This window comes from Homalodisca vitripennis, chromosome 6 (assembly GCF_021130785.1).
Source record: "Homalodisca vitripennis isolate AUS2020 chromosome 6, UT_GWSS_2.1, whole genome shotgun sequence".
Taxonomy (NCBI): domain Eukaryota; kingdom Metazoa; phylum Arthropoda; class Insecta; order Hemiptera; family Cicadellidae; genus Homalodisca; species Homalodisca vitripennis.
In genome coordinates this window covers 133,056,521-133,077,849 of record NC_060212.1, presented here as the reverse complement: position 1 = coordinate 133,077,849, position 21,329 = coordinate 133,056,521, and the positions used below count along the sequence as shown (strand labels likewise).

Here is a 21,329-nt window from a genome sequence, read left to right as displayed (position 1 = left end):
CTTAGAAATAAGGCACGTTCCCGGAACAGATATACACCTTGTACAGCCTTGTTGAGAACTTGACCTTAGAAGTCAACGGACTTTTCCTCAGAAATGCTTTTAAATTTCTGGGAACAAAAATAACAGTGAAATTGATCCAATAACCATGAGTTATATCCAACTGGAAATATTTACGTACGAAAGGGATCGAGCAATTTAATTTAAGTTTAACTGATCAAGAATTCAAAATATCTAATCCTAATTTATGAAATTTTGCAAAGAGCTTCCAAGTTTCTCATGGAGGTGCGTAATTGGAAATGTATTCACTCTAAGGATTTGAGAATGTTAAAGTATGAATGGTGAACGAGTTCCATAAATTAAACTTAACATTGTCTATTATAGATAAAGAAGTTGACTCGATCAGTGAATTCTTATATATGTGTACTATATCAAGAACACCTGTTTTGCATTTTTTGTCTTTACTGTACCTCAAAGACCACTTGATTTGTGTTAAATTGTCATAAAATAGGTTTTAAGGGGTAAAAGGCATAGTGACATTAAACCTTGAAAATCCTGTGCTAAAACTAATGTGTCAAAGGGTTAACTCATGAAGTCCATCCCAAACTTCAATATTAACTATGAAACCAAATGTCCGGAAAATCCTGTTTCCTTCCTTCACAATCCTTCCATCGCCAAAATAAACATCAAACAAAGAAACCAAATGATACGATGTTTTATGCTCACTTCCATGTCACTTAACAGTCGTACAACTTCAGGGATCTGACTTTTTGACATTTAAATATATAAATTCAATTGTGTATATGGAAGTGATTCGGGAGGTATCAATTACTTAAGGAATGTCTAGTGTTGCATTTGAAAAGGTGCCAATTAATAACTCTGTGTTAACAATAATAAGGAAGTCTTCTGTGAAGCGTATAAAATGTTATGTTGTTTAGTTAAATAATTGAATAAAATAATGGAAATTAATATAAAATTCAGATACCTACCCCTTAACTTAATCCCCGACACGGCATTTTCTATAGAAATAGATTATATTTTTGTTATACTGCTCATGTGAAATAAGAAAACCTAGAGGATTGGTTTGGGGTTGGAAATGTTTAACGAACGTCAGACGCAAACCTGAACATGATATTGTTGGCAGATTGGGAGGAACATGGCTGTGAAAACGGGAGGACAGGCAATGACATCTGTCCCCAAATATCAGAGGTCAGAGGAAAAATGACCTCCGTGAAATGGTACAGGACATCAAAGCTATCGCTGGGGACAGTAAACAACTTGCTCTATCCATCTATATTGTTTATTGTAACTACGTTATTCGTATATGCCTACTTATTTTTAACTTCTCGTTTCTAACAATTGAATATATTATTGACGCCTTTGAGGTTGACAAATATTTGTATTTGAGATGTTTACTTATAAATGATCATAAGAAAAAAAAAGAATTTTATTGTGAGCTTTTCTGGTTTTTACAAGTACTCTAGTCATTTAAATGTAATGGTATCGTTGCTTACTTTATTAAATAATATTATAATTCTAAACTTTTTAGACACCCAGGGAAGTCAATGTTCATGAAACAAGGTGACACTCAGTACAAAGATTGATATTATAACTGTCTTGGCTGCGTTCGTTGGCCAGATTGGTATGAATTTCATTCGGTTATGGTGACCGTTCATTTATGAACCTAGAGAATAAATAAAAAGTGTTTTAACCAGTAATACAACAACAAACCATGTTATGAAATGCTTATAAAACTTCTAAGACTTGATATAATTATCAATATATTGAATCTAAAATATGCTTTAGGCTATTGATTAAATACCATAATAAATCAATTATTATTCCAGTTATTACAAAGTCTAATTCTTCAGACTGAGCCGGAAGTATGATTATATATAGTACGTTTCAGATATTGTGGAACTTCCAAAATGAATTAGGTGAAATCTTACCGCATCGCTCTCTTTGCAGGAACTCTGCAGGCTCTCCCAGGACTGCGAGGACCACATTATCCTGGCCGGGGACTGGTCGTCACGTTGGATCGCTGTAATCTACAATGAAGTGATCGCGGCAACCTGATGGACACCCCCACAATGTGTCGGAGCGGTCACATTAGTAATCGTCGATAACGGGCATTAGTTAACACTTTAATGCTGAGAGAGCGGCATAAATATTTCGATTGAGGGATCTTTGCATTTCTAATGAGAGATAGAGAGGCTCGGTTAAAACGGAATGCGTGTAAGGAATCGAATAGAATAACATTTGTTTCCAGAATGTTAGTACTTTAATACACTGTAAAAATTGTTATAAAGAAGTTAATAAAGAAATTATAGCAATAATTATTTACTTATTTAAAATAATGATGTTCAGCAATTTTTAAATATGAAGAAGTTCATTATACCTAAGCACATAAAATTATGTTTACTTTCATGTGAGAACTTCATAGAGGTCGTTTGATATTAAAAATGAGCAGAATGAGTATGAATGACCTTCGTAGTTCACCCAGATTGTTGCAGAAACGAATTAATAAAATAAACCTCACACTAGAGAAACTAAAAAATCTGATAATTAAAAAGGGCTCTAAACGTGATACGAGCCGCTAGCCGTGTTCATGCTCTTTGTCTAGAACATTGTGCCCTACAGTGTAAATATTTTTCTGAGAGATTCCTTATTGGTTAAGGGTGGCAAGTGCGTATACAATTTACCCACATATTTTTAATCTGGAAATACTGCCTCTAAAAAATGAAATATTGAATCTTTAAAATCCGAAAGGAGGCTTGTATATAAATAAACATACAGCTTCCTTTAATAATTACATGGACCTGACTAAAATTCATTTGTATTTATGGTCTAACGTGATTTTACAAGTAAATGAAATATAATGTAAGCAGTAGCATTAAAATATTGTAAAAAATTAAAAACTATGTTTTTCCGAATAGTAACCACACATGTATATGTCAATAGTTGCCTCAAATGGCAGTGTCGATATTTATTAGAAACCTTGAAACTGATATAAAATCTTATAGCATTAAGGGTATTGAACGAGATTTTGCAAATGTATTACCACAAACGTGTTCGCAAAGGAAATATAGATTACAAATTACAACCGAAAAAGTTAAAGAAATAAATAATAAATACAAACATATGCTAGTCCTTTAAAGGGTTCTGTAAAAGTACGAAAATCACTAATAACTTCTTTCCTTCTTTCCCTGTACTCTTTATTTCAAACAACACTAAGACTAGCAATATCCTTCATAAATTTAAAACTGTGAGAAGAAAGGGCCAAAGTGGAAGGGACCCAAACGCTCAAACCTTTTGCCCTGACCCAAAATTGATGTGTGCTTCTAACCTTTTTTTAGGCAAAAGTAATAATATATTTGGCTAGAAACTCCCCAATACCAGGCCTCTATGTAAGTTTATAACCGCAGCACACTGTATATTAATAGTGACACAATTATGGAAAGCACTCTATAATACCCAGTTATAGAATGCATTCCACTATATCAAATTATGTCAGTTGCCCCAAAAAACCTTATTATGGCAGGCTCCCTACAATACGCAATAATAGCAGACACTCCACAATACCCATTTATGTCAGGCGCCCTAAAATCTAATTATGGTAGGCTTGCTACAATACGCAATGGTGGCAGGCACTCCACACTACTCAATTATGTCAGGCACTCTGTAAGCCCTAATTATGGCAGGCTCCCTACAATACGCAATAATAGCAGACACTCCACAATACCCATTTATGTCAGGCGCCCTAAAATCTAACTATGGTAGGCTTGCTACAATACGCAATGGTGGCAGGCACTCCACACTACTCAATTATGTCAGGCACTCTGTAAGCCCTAATTATGGCAGGCTCCCTACAGACACATAGAACTGGGAGTTCACCAACACTTACAACGGAGGCGCCACTTATAACAAATCGACCGTCACAACTAACCGAGACCGAAACGAACGACCTACTGCAGCAGCAAGCACCGTATCGGCTTACTGTCCGGCCTTACTGATATGGAAGGTTCTGTACATAGACTCGGGGAGGTGCCAAACACGTGGGGGAGCCTGTAGTACAGTCTGGCTCTCTCCTAGTGGACCTTGCTTACCCAAAGGTGTCTTCGACAACATTAGAGACTGTACTTATTGGGAAATACACCTTTGTGACATAAACCAGTTATTTGAGAACAATCCACCTAGCTGTTGCAAGATATGCCAAAATGGATTTCACAAGAAATGGATCTTATTTGATAGTCGAAAGTCAGCATGTGCCAACAAGGTGCTACGTGTTGTATATTAAGTTTTGCTACACAGTATGTTTAAATACTGTTACGTCTTGTTAGATACATCTTGCAAAAGAATTGGAATAAGAAATATAACACTCTCTATCCAAGAAGCTAAGAATTCAATTTCCGGAGGCAATTAAAAATTACATGCCGGTTTATCTTTCTATTATTTTTATATTTGTATATATATATATTAAATTTAGTTTTGTGCTCTAGATTAGCTTAGAATTAAGAGATTCATTATTCATTATCTGGGCCGCTTTTTCTTGAAATAATTTAGTAACAGAGTCAAAAATACTACTTGTATTAAGTGACATATAACAAACCTTTTAGTTTGTTTTTTACAGATATAATCGCGCCTGACTATACTTTTTAGAATAACTCATGTATACAAGCGGTTTGTGCATAATAGTAAAATTTTTTAATAATTTTATAACAATTAAGATTATTCACACAAAAGTTTAGATTAATCAATAGTCTTAGGAATTGTATATGATGTGTTTAGAATAAAAATAACGAAGTGGCTCATCGTGATTAGTACATAAACAAATCATTTCCAAATATTACAAAACCTTAAACAGAGCAAATTCGGATTTGATCAGCATTAATGGAATAGTCATCAAGAGAGATTGCTAGGCCGACATCTCTGGGATCATGTATAGTCAATGTCACTGCAATCATTGATCCGCATAAAATGACTGTCAAAGTAGCCTATGATTGATTATCTGATTATAACTCTCAGTCTGTGTTGTACCACATGTTGAAATAGCAAGTTCTGCCTCAGCCATCACTACGGATCCATCACAGTATTTCAATAAAATCCTTCCTCATGAGAATTACATTATTGCTTTTTACCTATTGTGAAAAGACTTTTCCTTTCCGTGAATACCATTTGACGGCTTCTTTCCTAAATTTAAATCAAAATAATAAATAGGAAACACTCAGACGTATAGTTTCAACACCTGTAAAAGAAAAAGAAGCACTAAAGAACACAGTCCATAACCTTTAGCCTAACTAAAATGTAAGGTTAAAAGAATTTATGTAGTTTTACATTGTTGTATGATAAGGAAATAGAAAAATGACGTTTCCAGGATTGGAAAATATCTTCTTCTTACGGTGTAAAAAACTTAAGATATAAGGTTAAGGTAGCCAAAGTCATACAGCGATAAAATCGCCAAAATTGATAACACATTAAATTACACATAAAAAGCATATTCTTGAAGGTTGAAGGTGGAGATATCAGGGGAAGTACAAAGCATGACTCCAAATTAAGGCACACCGCAGAAAAAATGTTTTTTAGACCTAAATGGCGAGAGACTGCTCCAATCTCTGCACCAAATGTCCGAAATCCTGCTATCCTTCCAAATTTTCCACAGTCATTACTACATTTTAAACAAAGGACTAAAATGTGTCCAATAGTTTTACTTTCGTCATTGATATCATTCTAGTATTGGTTTTTTTAAGTTGTTTCTTTTTTGTCACTGTAGTTATTGTATTGTCATATTGTATGCTTAATCTTTAGTATTTATTTATTTCATATCAATATTCAATTATCCATTACTCCACATTATTAATATTTTCAGTTATTGCTGTTCAAGTTTTTCCTGTTTTAATTGTTCTATTTAAAAAAAAAAAAATTGTAGTCTATGTATGTCTACTGTTATTAAGCACCTACAGGAGGAAATATGGATACTCTTTTTATTTAGTTTTTAGTTTGTTAAATTTTATAGTTTACCATTTGTTGCTGGTATTTATATGGATGCATATTATTATGGTTATGTATGTCTAGTTACGTTTTGCATGTTCAATATTAGGTTTGTATTTTGCTGTTATTCTGATGACAGGCACAGGCCTGTCTTGATGAAATATGTATATTGTAATAATTGTCTAAAAAAAAGTGGTGGTATGACGTAGGAATACATAAATAAACAAATAAATATGCAACAATAAAGGAAAATCACTGTTTGTTCTATCTAGGATAAATTTTTTATAGATTTTTAGACCACATTACAAATGAGCATAAGAAATGTACTGGAGCGCGCTCAGTTATTTTTAAGTATAAATCTTTTGTATTGTTACGTGGCATTACTATAAGCTATGGCTAAAACGTACTTACTTATTTGTAAATGACCAATAAAGATCCTTTACTGCTATTTCAAATTTAGCACAGGCACATAACGGTAGTTTCGAAACCCCAGAATTTAGGCGCGAAATAACCATTTAAATGGTAATTCCTCTCGCCGCATTCCGAAGAAACTATCGGAACGACGCCAAAGAGGAGAAATCCGGTAGTCGGCGGTTTCACCGTCTCTTCGCTCAAAAGGGGAACAAATATTGAATATTCGAGGTGGCCACTGGCCGAGAAGGGATATGTAAAGTGGCGAGGAGTCTCTCGCAGAGACAAGGCGGCAGTCTCACAATACAGATGTCTTACAGGAATGCAAAGTGGCAAAAACTGTGACCGCTCAATAGAAGGTACCAATTGGATATGCTAAACCGGCGTCTGCAGGTATATGGGCCGTAATGACCTGATAAGTAAGGGACCGTGTCCGCGCGGCCGACCCCTGTGTAATGTTAATAAAACCGGTCCTTTTTAATGTCTGGTTCGCTCCGGTTATGTTTTTCTCCACCTGCTTATTTTAATGGGATGAAAATGCGAGGTGCGTTACATCAGCGCTAACACCACCCGAGGCTATGACTCGTGGCGGGCGCTAAAATGAGGCAAAAAAGTAATTTCTCAATTGGGCTGTCTGGGGAGGTTACTCTTGGAGAAACAAAACTTTGTGAGCACAAGGTTGTCCACTGATATCTAACTTCATGGTGAACATGAAGTAATGATTAGATTGCCGAATGATTGTAATGGTTGAATGATTTGTGAGTGGCGATGGCCGAACGGTCTAAGACAAGGTTCAAATCCTGTCTGTGACGCAATTTATCAGTACCATCGATCTTGTACTGTATAGAAACCTCCTTCTTGTCAAACTCTTATTCTGTTTGATTAGATCCTCCGACAGACCAGTGGGGTATAAGGACGGGAAGAATAGGGTTTGGAAGGGGATCAGACTCTCTTAAAAAAAAAAAAATGTATAATGATATATTCAGCCCAGAACAAACTGTAAGGCTCAGAGAAGTGTATATTCGTATATGTCTATGAAAATTAAACATCAGCAATATTGTATGTAAAATAAAAATTTAAAAAATCGTTGTTTGTGAGATAAATTTTTGACATTTATCACATAAAAAATGTATGATCTCCGGTAAATCATAGAACTTTTTTCTGAAGAAAGACCCACCAGCAACTTGTAGATTATAGCTCATTTCATAGATGTACGACGTAATAAAGAAATACTGGCACACAGTTGCTAAAAGAGAAATTCTATGTTGTGTGCGCAACCCTGAGAAGGTTATTAAGGGGGAAAGAGATATATCTTTTCACAAACTGATCTTGATGACCAGCCACTAAATCCTTAAAAACTTAAATGACTTAAAAAAAAATTATGGTTGCCTGTAAAGTCGGTTTTACGGGCGAAGATTTTACGTGACAACGTCTTTTTCTCGGTAGAATATTTATTGATATGAATATTATTAAATTGCACAATAGGAACAAGGAATTAAATAAAAATAAGAATTGCACAAATTTTAACTATAGAAATATATTTTGTTTACTAAAACATTGTACATAATTTGAAATTAATTAAAATTTGTTATTGTAAATGGTAAAGTTGAATAAAACATTTACTAAAATTGGAATTTGAAATTCTTGCTAAACACAGTTAAATTCTAACTCCGCGCGTGGTGATTGGTCGGTTTAGTTCGTTTGTTTGGTCGCACTGTTATGACAGGTTAGAGGTTATAATTTGTTATTTTAAATGTTTGACTAGCAATACGCGCTGTTTCTTCTCAATCGACTGAATTACGATTGATTGCAGAGTGATTTAAACTAATAATTTACTTAACACTATCAACATTTGTCAATAGTCTGACATAACCTATAAACTCAGTTTCTCAACTTTTGTGTCAATCTAACAATTAATCAATCAATCATAGTTTACGATAATGAAATATCAGTGTAGAATTATTTACCTTTATTGTTGTAGTTGTTGTAAATGACGAATCTAAGCACTCCACATTTTCACGAATAAACATAGTTATCTGCTTTATCCCGTGCGGCGGACCCACTGGACGGGCATCGTAACGTTACCGGGCGTTACACTTTTTCATGAGTGACTCCGAGCCGCAACCTAATTTAAGACGTTGTCACGTCAAAAAATCCTGATATTTGCCACTATTAAGCAGTACATACAAACCTTATAGGGTACAATCTACAGCTGAACGGTCGATTTAAGCAGAAGTTCTCTCTGTGGGATTAGTAGAGAGAAATATACTTAACGTAATCAACCTAGAAGAAGGATATGAGATAGAAAAGGCTACGGTAGGAAAATGAACGAAGTACTGGACTATCGATAATTTCTGTGGCTTATTTTCGACAAAAAATTACTGCACAAAGTAGTAATAACTGTTTTTTTGGTTCAGCATAATTATATAGTCTAAAACTTGTTTTAGGGTATTTAAAGAGACAGCGAGTAATCGTAATCACAAACGCTCTGATTAAATAAATTTCCATTTTTTTGTTATACAAGTAAGAGTGAAACCTAAACCCCACATTGATGAATGGATTTCTTAAATGTCTCACAATTTCCTATGGGGTCCCCTAGCCCAACAAGCGTAGGCCTTGCAAGCCCTTCCTCATTACTCAAGGTAGTGCAATCGGGTTTTGGTAGGATTTAAAAAATTTTTCAAGTCTCAGCTATTAAGGTACTTTTTTAACGAGAAGATTAAAAACATTCGTATTAAACGTCACAAGTGACCCAAGAGAATGAAATTTTAGACAAATATGGTTGACTTTTAATGTATTGTACAAAAGGAAGAATGATGGAAATCTGGATGGATAGTATTGCGACAGCTGACATGAACTCGATTAATGGATCCTCGCCGTGACGTCATCGGCAGAGACAATAGTGTCACGACTGGAAAGGTCTCCCTCGGAACGCAGAGATTCCCATAACAAATCCATTATAAAATATTACCCTTTACAAGACCCCACGTAACTTGGATTGCAACTGAATCTAAACAAGGAGCGGATATTAATGACGTTTGCATACAAACATATTTAATATTAATAAAAAGTAAAGGAAACTTTTATGAAAGTGACTCTTGAACACATTTTTGCAATCAGGTTTTTGGAATGATATTTAACAACAATACAGGTAGACTACTCGTTTATTCAAAATGTCATAATTGCTAAAACGTTGTATTTTGAGTTCATCACGGTTAAAATATTGGTGTTATTAAAACAAATCGTAATTAGTAATGAATGAAGTTTGCAAAAGGAAACATAAAATTAAACAGTTTTGGCAACAATAGTTGTGGGATAAACAGTAATTTGGTTGAGTTGTGAGTTGTTGGACTGCCTATATGCACATACATGGGTCCACAAGGCAAGATTCTCATGATCCATATTTGAGTCATAAATTAAGGAGTGTTTGAAAGATCAGTCACAACATAGACGATACAAACACAGCACAAATAACATGCAACACAACACGCAATGAACATTTTCATACGTATTTAAATAATAGGAAGCAGCATTACAATTATTTTTTGAAAATGTTAAATTAATTTGGGAATAAACTTAACTTACTGTCCGAGATATTGTGAACAAACCGTAAATTTTAACTGTTTTGGCATTGGAAAGTAGAATTATTCAACGAAAATTTGAGTGCCAGCTCAAAATAGGCGCGATTTCGATAACGAGTATTCGATTAACGGGGAATACGCGTTGTGCGATTATTACAGGCGCAGCGGGGCCCAATCATGACGCGCATGCAAACCGGCCGTTATTACAATATCACAAACTAATTAAAACGGTTCTTTGGATTTGCCGTTCCGATCGCTCAGGAGATGAAATCACGCGAACTGCGGGCGGCGACTAAAAAAGGAATCGCAAACAGACCGGATTTAATGAGAATCGCATTAACAAACCACGAGATAAATATCAGGTATTTTTAAAGTCACGAACTAAATTATTTTTATTTCAATGCTATATGAGTCTGCGCCTGTAATGATTTACTCAGGCACTAAAACAAACGATTTTTAATTTAAGGGGAATGATTAATTGTTTTATAAAAACATAAATTTTATAAACGAATTCCAAAGGATACGTGATATTGCGGCTGTTCTTGTGACCCCCATATCCGGATGAAATATGGACTGATCCTAACCTATAGATCACATATGGAGTATTTTATGAAGAATATAAATCTTATATATACATATTAGGCATTTTGATATGAATTTATAATAAATATGAATGAGAAAATTGGAATGCAATCTAAATTAATATGAAAAAGAAATTTGACCCCGTTGTTTTGAGATATGTTGGTTGTGACTACTTCAGAGAAAACACATCCGATGAAGAACTGATGTATCAATAGCATTAGATTCCGAAAACATATTGGACTTGTCATGGCTTCTGACTTGAGAACAAACTATTTAATATTGTTTTGTTATAACTTTATCTAATTGCTTACATATCAGCATCGCATTGGGTCTTTAAGGATCTTTAATGTGAAAATGTGGGTATAGTTCACTGGTGGCCAACACCGAAATTAGACAGTCAGGTACAAAACATCTGACAACGCGTTGCAGTTGGCCGTATAAGGATTTTAAGTTGAAGCAAGCTGGATAGAATTCATGTGAGAGCACACGTTGTTCGAGTGTTTTTGGAACTTGGACTCCACTGACATGGACTTCAGTGTGGTTGGCCGGTACGTTGGTTGAAGTTTAGAGTGATTGGACTTTACGGTAATTAGACCCTAGAATGGTTGGATACCAGAGCGATTGGACTCTAGAATGGTTGCCTGCAAAGTTGGTAGGATTCTAGAGTATTTGGACGCTAGAGTGGTTGGTCGCTAGGGACTTTCCACATTCAGATGTCCACGCCACTCTTTGGATAATATCTCCTTGGTGCTTTGTAAGTATGTTCAAGTAAACTTGGGTTTTAAACTTTGGTTTAAAAAATACGATAAACTGCAAATTCCTGTGATTTAAACTCCCCATAAAACTGTACAACATCCTTGCTGAAGACGTCCTTGGATTACTATAGGATCATTGGACATAAGACTCTGCATTAATGATTCTTGCCATAAAAAGTTAATCTTAGCTACAATACTTTAGTTATAAAATCACGCTTCATGCATCAGTGATCGTATGGGAGCGTCTCTTTTATCCATTCCTATCAATCTTTCCAGTTTCTTCAATAAATCGTTCACTGTTACTGCTTGCCATCTATTGAACATAAATCTTGACATGCGTTGTCGTTTCAAGGCAGGGATCGCGAAGATGTTGCTTGGATGGTGGGTGAGATGTGGTCTGGGCTATTGGTGGCATAGTTTGGAGTTGAATGTTCGAATGATTTGAACTGATGATTTACTAATTTGTTACTCATTTTCAATCATCTTGTTTTAAAATTACTTAAATCTATCTTTAAGCTTTTTTTTGCCTTTTTTTACATAGTAACCTTATTCAATACTATTATTTTAAGTTTTGTTGTTAATAAGTTAATTATAATATTTTGTTCAGTTATCATGTTCTTTTCAATTAATTTCCATATGTTTCTCAATATGATAAATTATAATAAGGTTGCGTGGAAGAGAGGACTTTATAGTCCTAACTTCGCTTCTAATATAGCCAAGTTTCATTTCATATCCGCAAAAACCACAAATTTGAACTTTTATATGATATATCAGATTGGTTTTCAAAATGATGATATAAAAGATCGTCTTTTTAAAATTATAGCCCATACTCATAAATTTATCTGAAATAAAATATTTTTTTTAATCTCCTGAACGGTTTACGCATTACCAAACAATCTATTTATAATCAAACAAACATAAACTATACTTTGATCCGTCTAGTTTTACGTATAGTTCTGCTTGACAATATGCAACAGTGTTGGCTGGTCGAGTCCTCACCACTGTACAAGGTCTCTTCTTCAGAGCCTCCAGTCCAGCACCAGGTGGAGTAATCGAAATGCATTCCAGTAGCAATACAAGGTGTGGTGGCGACTATAAGAGGAAACTAACCTGGCCCGCCGCACCGCACTGGTGGAGTGAATGAACTGCTGGGACACCTGGAACTGTAGCTCCCGTGACATTGCCCGGCCTTGTCTTGTACTACTGGCTACGGCAGAGGTCACCTAATTGTTGTATCATTCCGCAATGTTTTACTGTCATCGTCCTTCTTCTTCTTTACTGTTTCCACACTTTAAATGTATCAACCCTCATATGTTTTTCAACTTGGCAAGGTGACATTTATGTTTGAAGGAGAATCTATGTTTATTTCTTTATTTATTTTCCACGGAGTTCGCCATTTTTACAGTACACAACAGTACAAAGACTGTTTAGAATAGTAATACTAACAATAATAATATTATAGAGAGCATTCATAACAAAAATAAAACTAAAAGATAAGATAACGATAGTACTACATATTACTAAATATAAAAACAGGAAACTTGATTGCATGAAGTAGTTCTTTTATTGGTAATTAAGAAGAAAAACAAATTAGTTTCAGTAGCTTTGAGTTTTTCTGGCCGAATCTCAAAGGGAAAACTATGTATTGCCTATAAGGAACCTTTTCACAAATTCAAAATTTTCTCGGAAACTGAACATTTGCGGCTCCATGTGTATCGGACAAAAAATATTTGAATTCACATTCTCTGCCAACCCTTGAAAAACGCCCACTTTTATTGGAATTATCCAGTATCTCATATGGATTTGGCATATCGATCCATATTCATCTATAGCCATCCATATGACTGTAATATATTATTTAAAATGTAATGATTTAAATGCGGTAGCAGTGTTCATATTGACTGTTTCAATTTGTTGTGCCTCACGGTAAATTAACACGCTGGTAACAACTGGGTTGATTTTCATGGGGTTGGTCCACCAGGATCCCAACCTTTGTTATATTGGTACATCTATGATGTTCAATATAATCTTGAAAGCGTAATTTCAAATCTTCCATGACTCAATAATATATTGAAAACCAACTTTGTGTTTCGTACACGAAGTGTTAAGAAGTTTGGCCCATTTATTGCGTGAATACTGAACAGAGCCTTGTGAGAAACCTTCAAGGGTCTCAAAGACACTAAGAGATGAAATCTTACACCAAAGCTGATCTCTGTAATTAACACCTACACACATTTGATACATGTTATTACATATTAATTTTATTTTTTGGCTATTGCTAAACTGTCTGAGTAAGAAAATTGGTGAAATGCGTTAATTGTTGTACAATTTTTAATTTCAGAAACTAGATGGATCACACCTACATTAATCTCTCTCTGCACACAAATTTTAATATTGAGATTAATGAGCATATGAATATGCCCGTTTATGATGATAGTATTTATACTACAAAGCAATGTGGTTTCACACCATAACGTATAGATGAAAGCAGTATTCTCCAGCGGGAAGTGCGACACAAGAAAGTAAGTCCTCTCTGATTGGTTAATTGTTCGCTACCAATTGTAGCATCCATTTGGTGAGAAATTGTGTTTGTAACTGTACTTGAGATGTTCCACTCATCACTGACATGTGGAGCGAGGGGCGCGGTAGGTCATCGATTACTTCTCTCCTGAACTTTCTTGAGTGAATTTGCTTCAAATACCTACAACGCAATGGGGCAGTGGGCAAAAATCCAGGAATCGAAGAATCTTGTAATTTCAACTTTAAACGGTGGGGATAGTAATTGTTTTTCATATATTTACTTTAAATAATATGAAAAACAAATTACACCTAGATCAGTTCCTTCACGACAAAATATTCGTTTTGAAAATTTCTTGCTATTTTAAGGAAGAGCTATTTGTCAATAAACTGAGGTTTACACAGGCAAAAGCTAAAAAGGGGAATATTATTATTTTTCAACGGGATTTTAACATTACATAGCGTATGGTACAAAGTTTACATAGAGAAATGAATAATCAGATAAATATATTCACTGCCTTCACAATACATATATAAGATTTGCATTGTTATGGTTAAAAAAGAAGTTTAGTTTCAGTCGAAATACTCCTTTTGGAACTACCTACGAGATAAATGGTTTTGGGAAACCCACTTCAGTACGCACGGGTGTTTCAAACTTCGGGCATAATCAAACAAATGGGCTGACATAATTAAAAAAAAATCAGGAGTAGCTAGTAGTTTTTGAATAAAATTTTATTTTATTTATTGAAAATTATTGTTTTTTTATTCCATTTAACATTAAAAATTATGTTTACAGATGCAAGTGTCACTATTAAAAGCACAATAAATGATTAACGGTTTGAATAAAAACTACCTTTGTGGAACTGGAATTGGGAGGTGAAAAAGTGGAATGAAACTGAATCTATGATAATACAATGTGTGTTTGCAGTTTTGACTATGATAAAATTATGTATGTATTAGTTTATACATCGTATACATGTACCTTCAGGTAATTTGTCCATTTATAAGCTTTACCCAATCAAAATGTTTTTTTGGAAATTAAAGGATTTTATAAATTTCTTGGAATAGTTTGATTACCGTTTATATGACGTAAAAAGTATAAAAAGCACAATCTTTTGTATAAAGATTTTATTTAAAAAGAATTTAAATACGGCAGAAAATGAATGATAGAAAGAGGACTGTCACCCCACAATATGCCTTATGTATTGAAGTAACAGATTGTTTGAGTCCATAAAGCATCTCAAGCATACACAATTTAAGCACAACTTCCTTGTTCCTATAACCTGAGATGAAAATATATATCACGCTAAGTGACCATTGATGAAATATATTTTCAATTATCTATAATCTCCAACGCTTTTGAAAGCGCCAACTGAATGATAGGCTTGGTCCACAGATCTCAAACTATCCTCCACCCTTCTGGTAGATCGACCTTCAAATTAAAAATAGACCTGTGATTAGTATTAGAACTGTAGTTCTGGAAGAACTCAATATATTAGTATCGTTCTTACTAATGCAATATCTTACAAATTAATGTCTGACAATAAAATCTCTCGAGTTTGGAATGAGACAAAGCTCATCTTTAAAAATAATATATTGGAAGGTACCTGGAATTTGTAATAACTGGACGGTTCATTCGGACATAAAACTCATATGAATCGAGATTGTAAAATACAAGGCCGTAAATCTTGGATCTAAACTGGCAATTTCGTTTTAACACCTCAGATTAACGCTTTTTACGAGTCACGGGCGGCTCGTTAGTATTAATTATATCCAACCGAGATTTTATCTTCGATGTGAGCGGGAGGGGAAATTAGGGTCTGGCGGTAAATATAATTACAAGGTTATTTACGATGAGCGGGAGCGGCACGGAGCGCCTGCCAACTGGGGGTAGGCAACCTGACCTATATTTGAGCTCGCAGTTGTGAAGGACGCCGCTAGGTGGCAGACCCTGTCAAGAAAACTGCCTGTCCGACTCTACAGTATCAATTTATTTCATATTCTAGTGAATTAAGTTTTATATAGAATTTATAAAGTAATTCTAAAAACTAATTATAATGTAAACAAAGAAAACTGTTTAAAAGTGTATTGTTTATTGAATTATAATTAATAGTTAACGATTCAGAAATCAAAATTTCTTTATGTGAACTTTATTTAATTTATTTTACAGTATGATTTTCGAAGATATTCAGAAACTGGGAGACAATCTACATGTAAAAATAATGAAAAAGAATATATACACATGGTTCTGGAAATCCTTCGTTAATGAGTTACGCCTAGCGAAGGATTTCGCCCGGATTTCAACTGCTCACGATTTGAAACGAGGTGTTCCTGAAATTCTGGAATTTAGGTTTTAACCTGATAAATAGAATAAAACAGGCTTTTAAACTGTAAGTTTAGTATGTTTTGAAAAAAATAAAACGATTGCTAAATGCAAAAGATGGAGTAAAAATACACTTTGGGCAAGAATTACTTTGTTATTTTTACAAAAAAAAAAAGAAGTTATAGAACATCTTATACTGAACAAAATTGTGAAATTGAAGTACACAGTACACTATTGTATTCAATTCATCAGGTAAAAAGCCATAACAAATTATTGAATTCGCCCCTTATTTACCTTACAAGAATTTCAGGAAGACATCGATTTACATGGTGAGCTGAAATCCGGGCGAATTCTTTCACTAGCCATAATTAATTCGCTTAAGAAGCATTTTCGGACCCATGTTTTCATAATCTTTAAAAAAAATTATTTTTAATGTAGAATGAGCTCCCACAGTTTCTGCATATCTTAGTGAATAATTTAATTAACTTTAGAATCCAAGAAAAGACTAAAACTATATTCGTGAAAATGAACTTTTTCTTGTTTGTTCACATATTTTTGGATAGCTTATTCTGATAGGTATATTTCTAAACTTAAGAGACAAACAAAACGTTTCATTAGATTTCAATCATCACAAAAATTACGAATTTTTAACACGTTTAGTTTTAGAACTTATAACTTATTTACATTTTAAGACATTTTGAATATGTATTGTCAAAATTTAAAACGTTTCAGAGGTCAAATGTAGTTATTTTGAATCTTTATTTTGGAACTAAAATTGGATGGGTTTATTTGTAACTCTAACATCAATATAATAATATCTAAACAGAAATTCTTCATATTGTTAAAATTTTACAAAAATTATTGTGTAGTTATAGAGCGTATTTGTAAAAATTTAAAATTCACAATGAAAATGTGAGGGAAATATCTACAACGCTAAATTTATAATCATACTCAATTTAGAAGACTATTTGCAAGTGTGCTTTGAAATTAAATTAAGGTTATTTACGTTAAAATGTGAAACTGAATGTGGCAACGTTCCGCAGTCTAGTTAGTTTCATTGTTCTTTAATTACATACTTCAGAAGAGTCTTAATCACACTCATTATATGCGCTTTTATTTTCGCGATGTGTTACAGTAGATTGTCCGAGAACATCATTAACAAATATATATATTTCCAAATGTACGTTTACAGAATATACAAGAATATTAATGGATGATCAAGGAATGTTAACGGTATTAGGTAAGGATTGCTTTTAAAAATATACCTTTTGATATTAGAAGGTGTGTTTGAAAAGTACTATCAGAAGTCAAAACAGGGCTGAAGGCGAGATGTTTTATGTGAGGAGGATAGATATGAATGGAGGTTACTTCCCTAGAGGTTACGCCCAGGCGACACAAACATAGTGTTACCTGGGACATCTGCTTTGTTGAAATCAAAATCAAGTTTTTATTTGGCGTTTTTTTTTTTTTGTTTATAGCACAGATAAAATTTTAGAGTAGTTGCCGCACAGATATAGAAACACAATCTCTTATTTTTAAGAGGTTGTTTCTACGCGAGTTACATTGTTATTAATCACATGAAAGGGTTTTGAAGAAAACATTCCAACTCCAATTGTAACTCACTTTTTATTTTTCCTTGAATCGAATGGTTGGAGAGTCACTATCTTATCCGTACGCTAGGGTGAACTTCAAACATAAAGGTTCATATTATTTGGAAATAGATCAATAGCATGATTTTACGAGACAAGATTTCCAAGTACAAAACTAAGAATTGTGAGCCAACGTTTCAAACCCCTATATATATATATATATATATATATATTTTTTTTTTTTTTCAAAACGGCATTGAATACTCAGTAAACTTGGCATTGAATAAGCAGTAAACAAAATCTAATCAAACGCAGCAATAAATACAATTAAGTCACATTGTGATTTCAGGTTATGTCAGCCCAATAATTCATACAAATCTTTTCCTTTCCAGAAAGGATGGTAAGAAAGTGACCCTTATCTATCATTCTCTTTAATCCAATAAGACTAAAGAGGGTAGGAAGTAAAAAAGCCGTTTCGAGAACCGACGCGACGTCGTCACATCATAAAGTGGGGTTAATATTTTGTTCCCCTATCGCAATAAAAACTTCCCTGTCCCTTCACACCACAAACTCTCCACTTCCACAGCTGTTTTTAGTTCCCGCCACACGAACAGCTGAGCGTCGAGCAGGTGACCTTTCCTGACATCTGGACAACCCTCACCCCACAACCGTGTTCAAATCGGTTACTTGATATCGATATTGTTATTCTAGGTAATGGCAATAGATGGGAAAATAAAATTTTAAACTTGTAAATAGAATCTGAAATAATTTGAAGTTATTTAAATTACAGTAGAACCCGTCATATCCGGCCACCACGGGACCGAGCCCCTGGCCGGATAACGATTCGGCCGGATAAACCAACCTACAGTACACATCACTTGGCGAAACAAAACAATTGTACTGTACTGTACTAACCGCACTGGAAATAATCAACGAACAGGTTTACCTATTTACAGGTTAAACCTATTAGCTCAACTGAGGACAACACAGGAAAATGTAAACAAATAGATACACAAAAATAACGCAAGAGTCGTGTGAGACTAGTGCGTGCAACTGCGCGTCTGCAAGCCGTGGTAAATAAATTTCGATACAGTAGAACCCCTCATATCCGGCTTCGGTTTTACCGCACCTCGGTTTATCCGGCCACTTCCCGGAAGCCAATATCGAAATTTATTTACCACGGCTTGCAGACGCGCAGTTGCACGCACTAGTCTCACACGACTCTTGCGTTATTTTTGTGTATCTAACATTTTCCTGTGTTGTCCTCAGTTGAGCTAATAGGTTTAACCTGTAAATAGGTAAACCTGTTCGTTGATTATTTCCAGTGCGGTTAGTACAGTAACACAATTGTTTTGTTTCGTCAAGTGATGTGTACTGTAGGTTGGTTTATCCGGCCGAATCGTTATCCGGCCAGGGGCTCGGTCCCGTGGTGGCCGGATATGACGGGTTCTACTGATATTGGCTTCCGGGAAGTGGCCGGATAAACCGAGGTGCGGTTAAAACCGAGGCCGGATATGAGGGGTTCTACTGTACGTAACAGTATTCATGTGTTATTATGGAAATTAATAAAAATACATTTACAATATTTTTTGAAACAGTAAATAAACGTTTGTTATTGTCGATAGAAAGCTTGAAAGGATGCTAGGATTCTGAAAATTGTCCATCGCTATATGTTACAAATTTTATAACACAACGTTTAGAGAATTGAAATCTAACCTCTTCGTCAGGTGATAGAAGTACTTTATGTACTAATATGTTCTAACCTGACCTGAATAGATTTCAATCCTCCAGACGTTGGGTAAATATTAATTAGTTTACTGAATATTTTTTAACGATGGAGGAGTACGCCACACCACAAACAGGCTTCACTGATGTGACATGAACATTTCAAGTCTATTTATTCCATTCTTGAGATCTCCTGATGACAGACTGAAAGAAAATAAATATTGACATTCCTTCAACAGACAAAAGAGGGATTATGTCAGCCTACTGAGTCAAAGACGAGTTCAATGATGCTCAGCCAAATAACATTCACCATTATCAAAACCTATACTTCATACATAAAAATGAACAGTTATGCAAACTTTAAAGTCTATGTCAGTACGTTATCGATATATCATACGGTGTGGACAGATATACAGATATTTATGCAATTTACTCGCCTTGTCTGACAGGCTTTGCTGATGCTCAACCGATACATTTCCAATTATATTTAATAACCTGAATGCAAGGTATCGATGTGCAGACCTTATAGTTCAGGAACTAATGCATAAAAACTCATAAACTACTTTTTAGTGAAGTCGATACAGTAGAAATCAATCGTCTGCTGCGGTAATTTTGGTCGGCTTCGAAATAGAAGAGTATCGAATAGATATCAAACAATAACTTTTTAAATCACACTTTTGCAGACACTAAAATTAAATTTAAATCACTGTTAGGAAACAGTTTAGAGAAAGACGGAGAAAGTGGGACTTTTTTACCTAGTCTGACACTTACATAACTATCTGACGGTTGGTTATTATTGCTTGACCTAAAAAATTTTATCTGGGAAAAAAAATATATTTCGATGTTTTCAACCTTTTCGATACCCTTCTATATAAGCCTCTAAAACAATAACGCGACTTATGATTAATTTCTTTCTTACGAGAGAAAGCTCCTTTATAGATTTCATGAAAAAGTAGGTTGTGTGCTTATATAATGCAAATCTCAGTTGTTGGACAACAGTATTATACTATAATCTATCTGATCAAAATCACTACACCACACTCGAAGGGTTAATATTATTGAGATATTATTATGGACATCTTGAAACATCATGTATAAGAACTTTGTACACATAATTCCATAATGACATGTATAGGAATTCAAAAAGTTAACAAGAGTTGATGTAGTCATGTAGCCTCGTATTTGTAGAGAAACACTAAAATTATTAAAGGTAATTGAATGATCTTCAAAGAAATTGACATACACCGTTTATAAGATAAAATAATATTATTTTGTAACAAAAGAATTGATTTTAGAAATAAACGGTAATTAAGAGATAAACCCAGTAATGTAGCTTTTCGCAAATTGCAGTTTTCTGATGTCGGTGTTGTTTAAACAATAGGCATAAAAAATTTGATGATTGAGATTCATGTTGAAAACTTTGACAGTCGATAATTCTCAAGATCGATATTCTATACAGAACCTCAGGAAAACTTGAAACGTATGCCGGGTCCCCACACGATATATTTCAGTAACCCTGCAGGGATATTGTACCGATGCCAACTATATTTGTACAACCGTCCACCTGGAACGGTTCATTGTTAGGCTTCCGATTCAATGGGACTCGGCAACCGTACAGAATCAGGAACGGTACCGGAACCACAAAAACTACAATGCTCAATCACAACAGAAGAGGTTAGAAAATTAGCTGTCATGTAATCTGTTTGTCATTCGAAAGGGGGATTAGAAATAGAGCTTTTCAACGAACTATTTTTTCTTCCTTCCGGATAGCGTGACAAATAACAAACCTACCTATGTGTTTCTGAAATGTCATAGCAAAGTAAAAAACTGCTATGATTGAAATTTTTATAGGAAATAAAAA

General features: G+C 34.4%; 1 protein-coding gene across 6 annotated transcripts in view; it reads right to left on the bottom strand.

Moving 5' to 3' along the window:
• The window catches only part of LOC124364927 (tensin-1-like), a 565,111-nt gene that overhangs the window by 285,726 nt on the left and 258,056 nt on the right, over window positions 1–21,329 (bottom strand). Inside the window, exon 1 of one of the 6 annotated variants that reach the window (XM_046820748.1) lies at window positions 1,947–2,046. The exons of the other annotated variants lie outside the window; for them this stretch is intronic. Coding sequence (XP_046676704.1) covers window positions 1,947–2,003 — 57 coding nt within the window. The 5' untranslated portion in view covers window positions 2,004–2,046. Of the gene's footprint in view, window positions 1–1,946; window positions 2,047–21,329 lie in introns of those variants that run through there. 6 annotated transcript variants of the gene reach the window in all.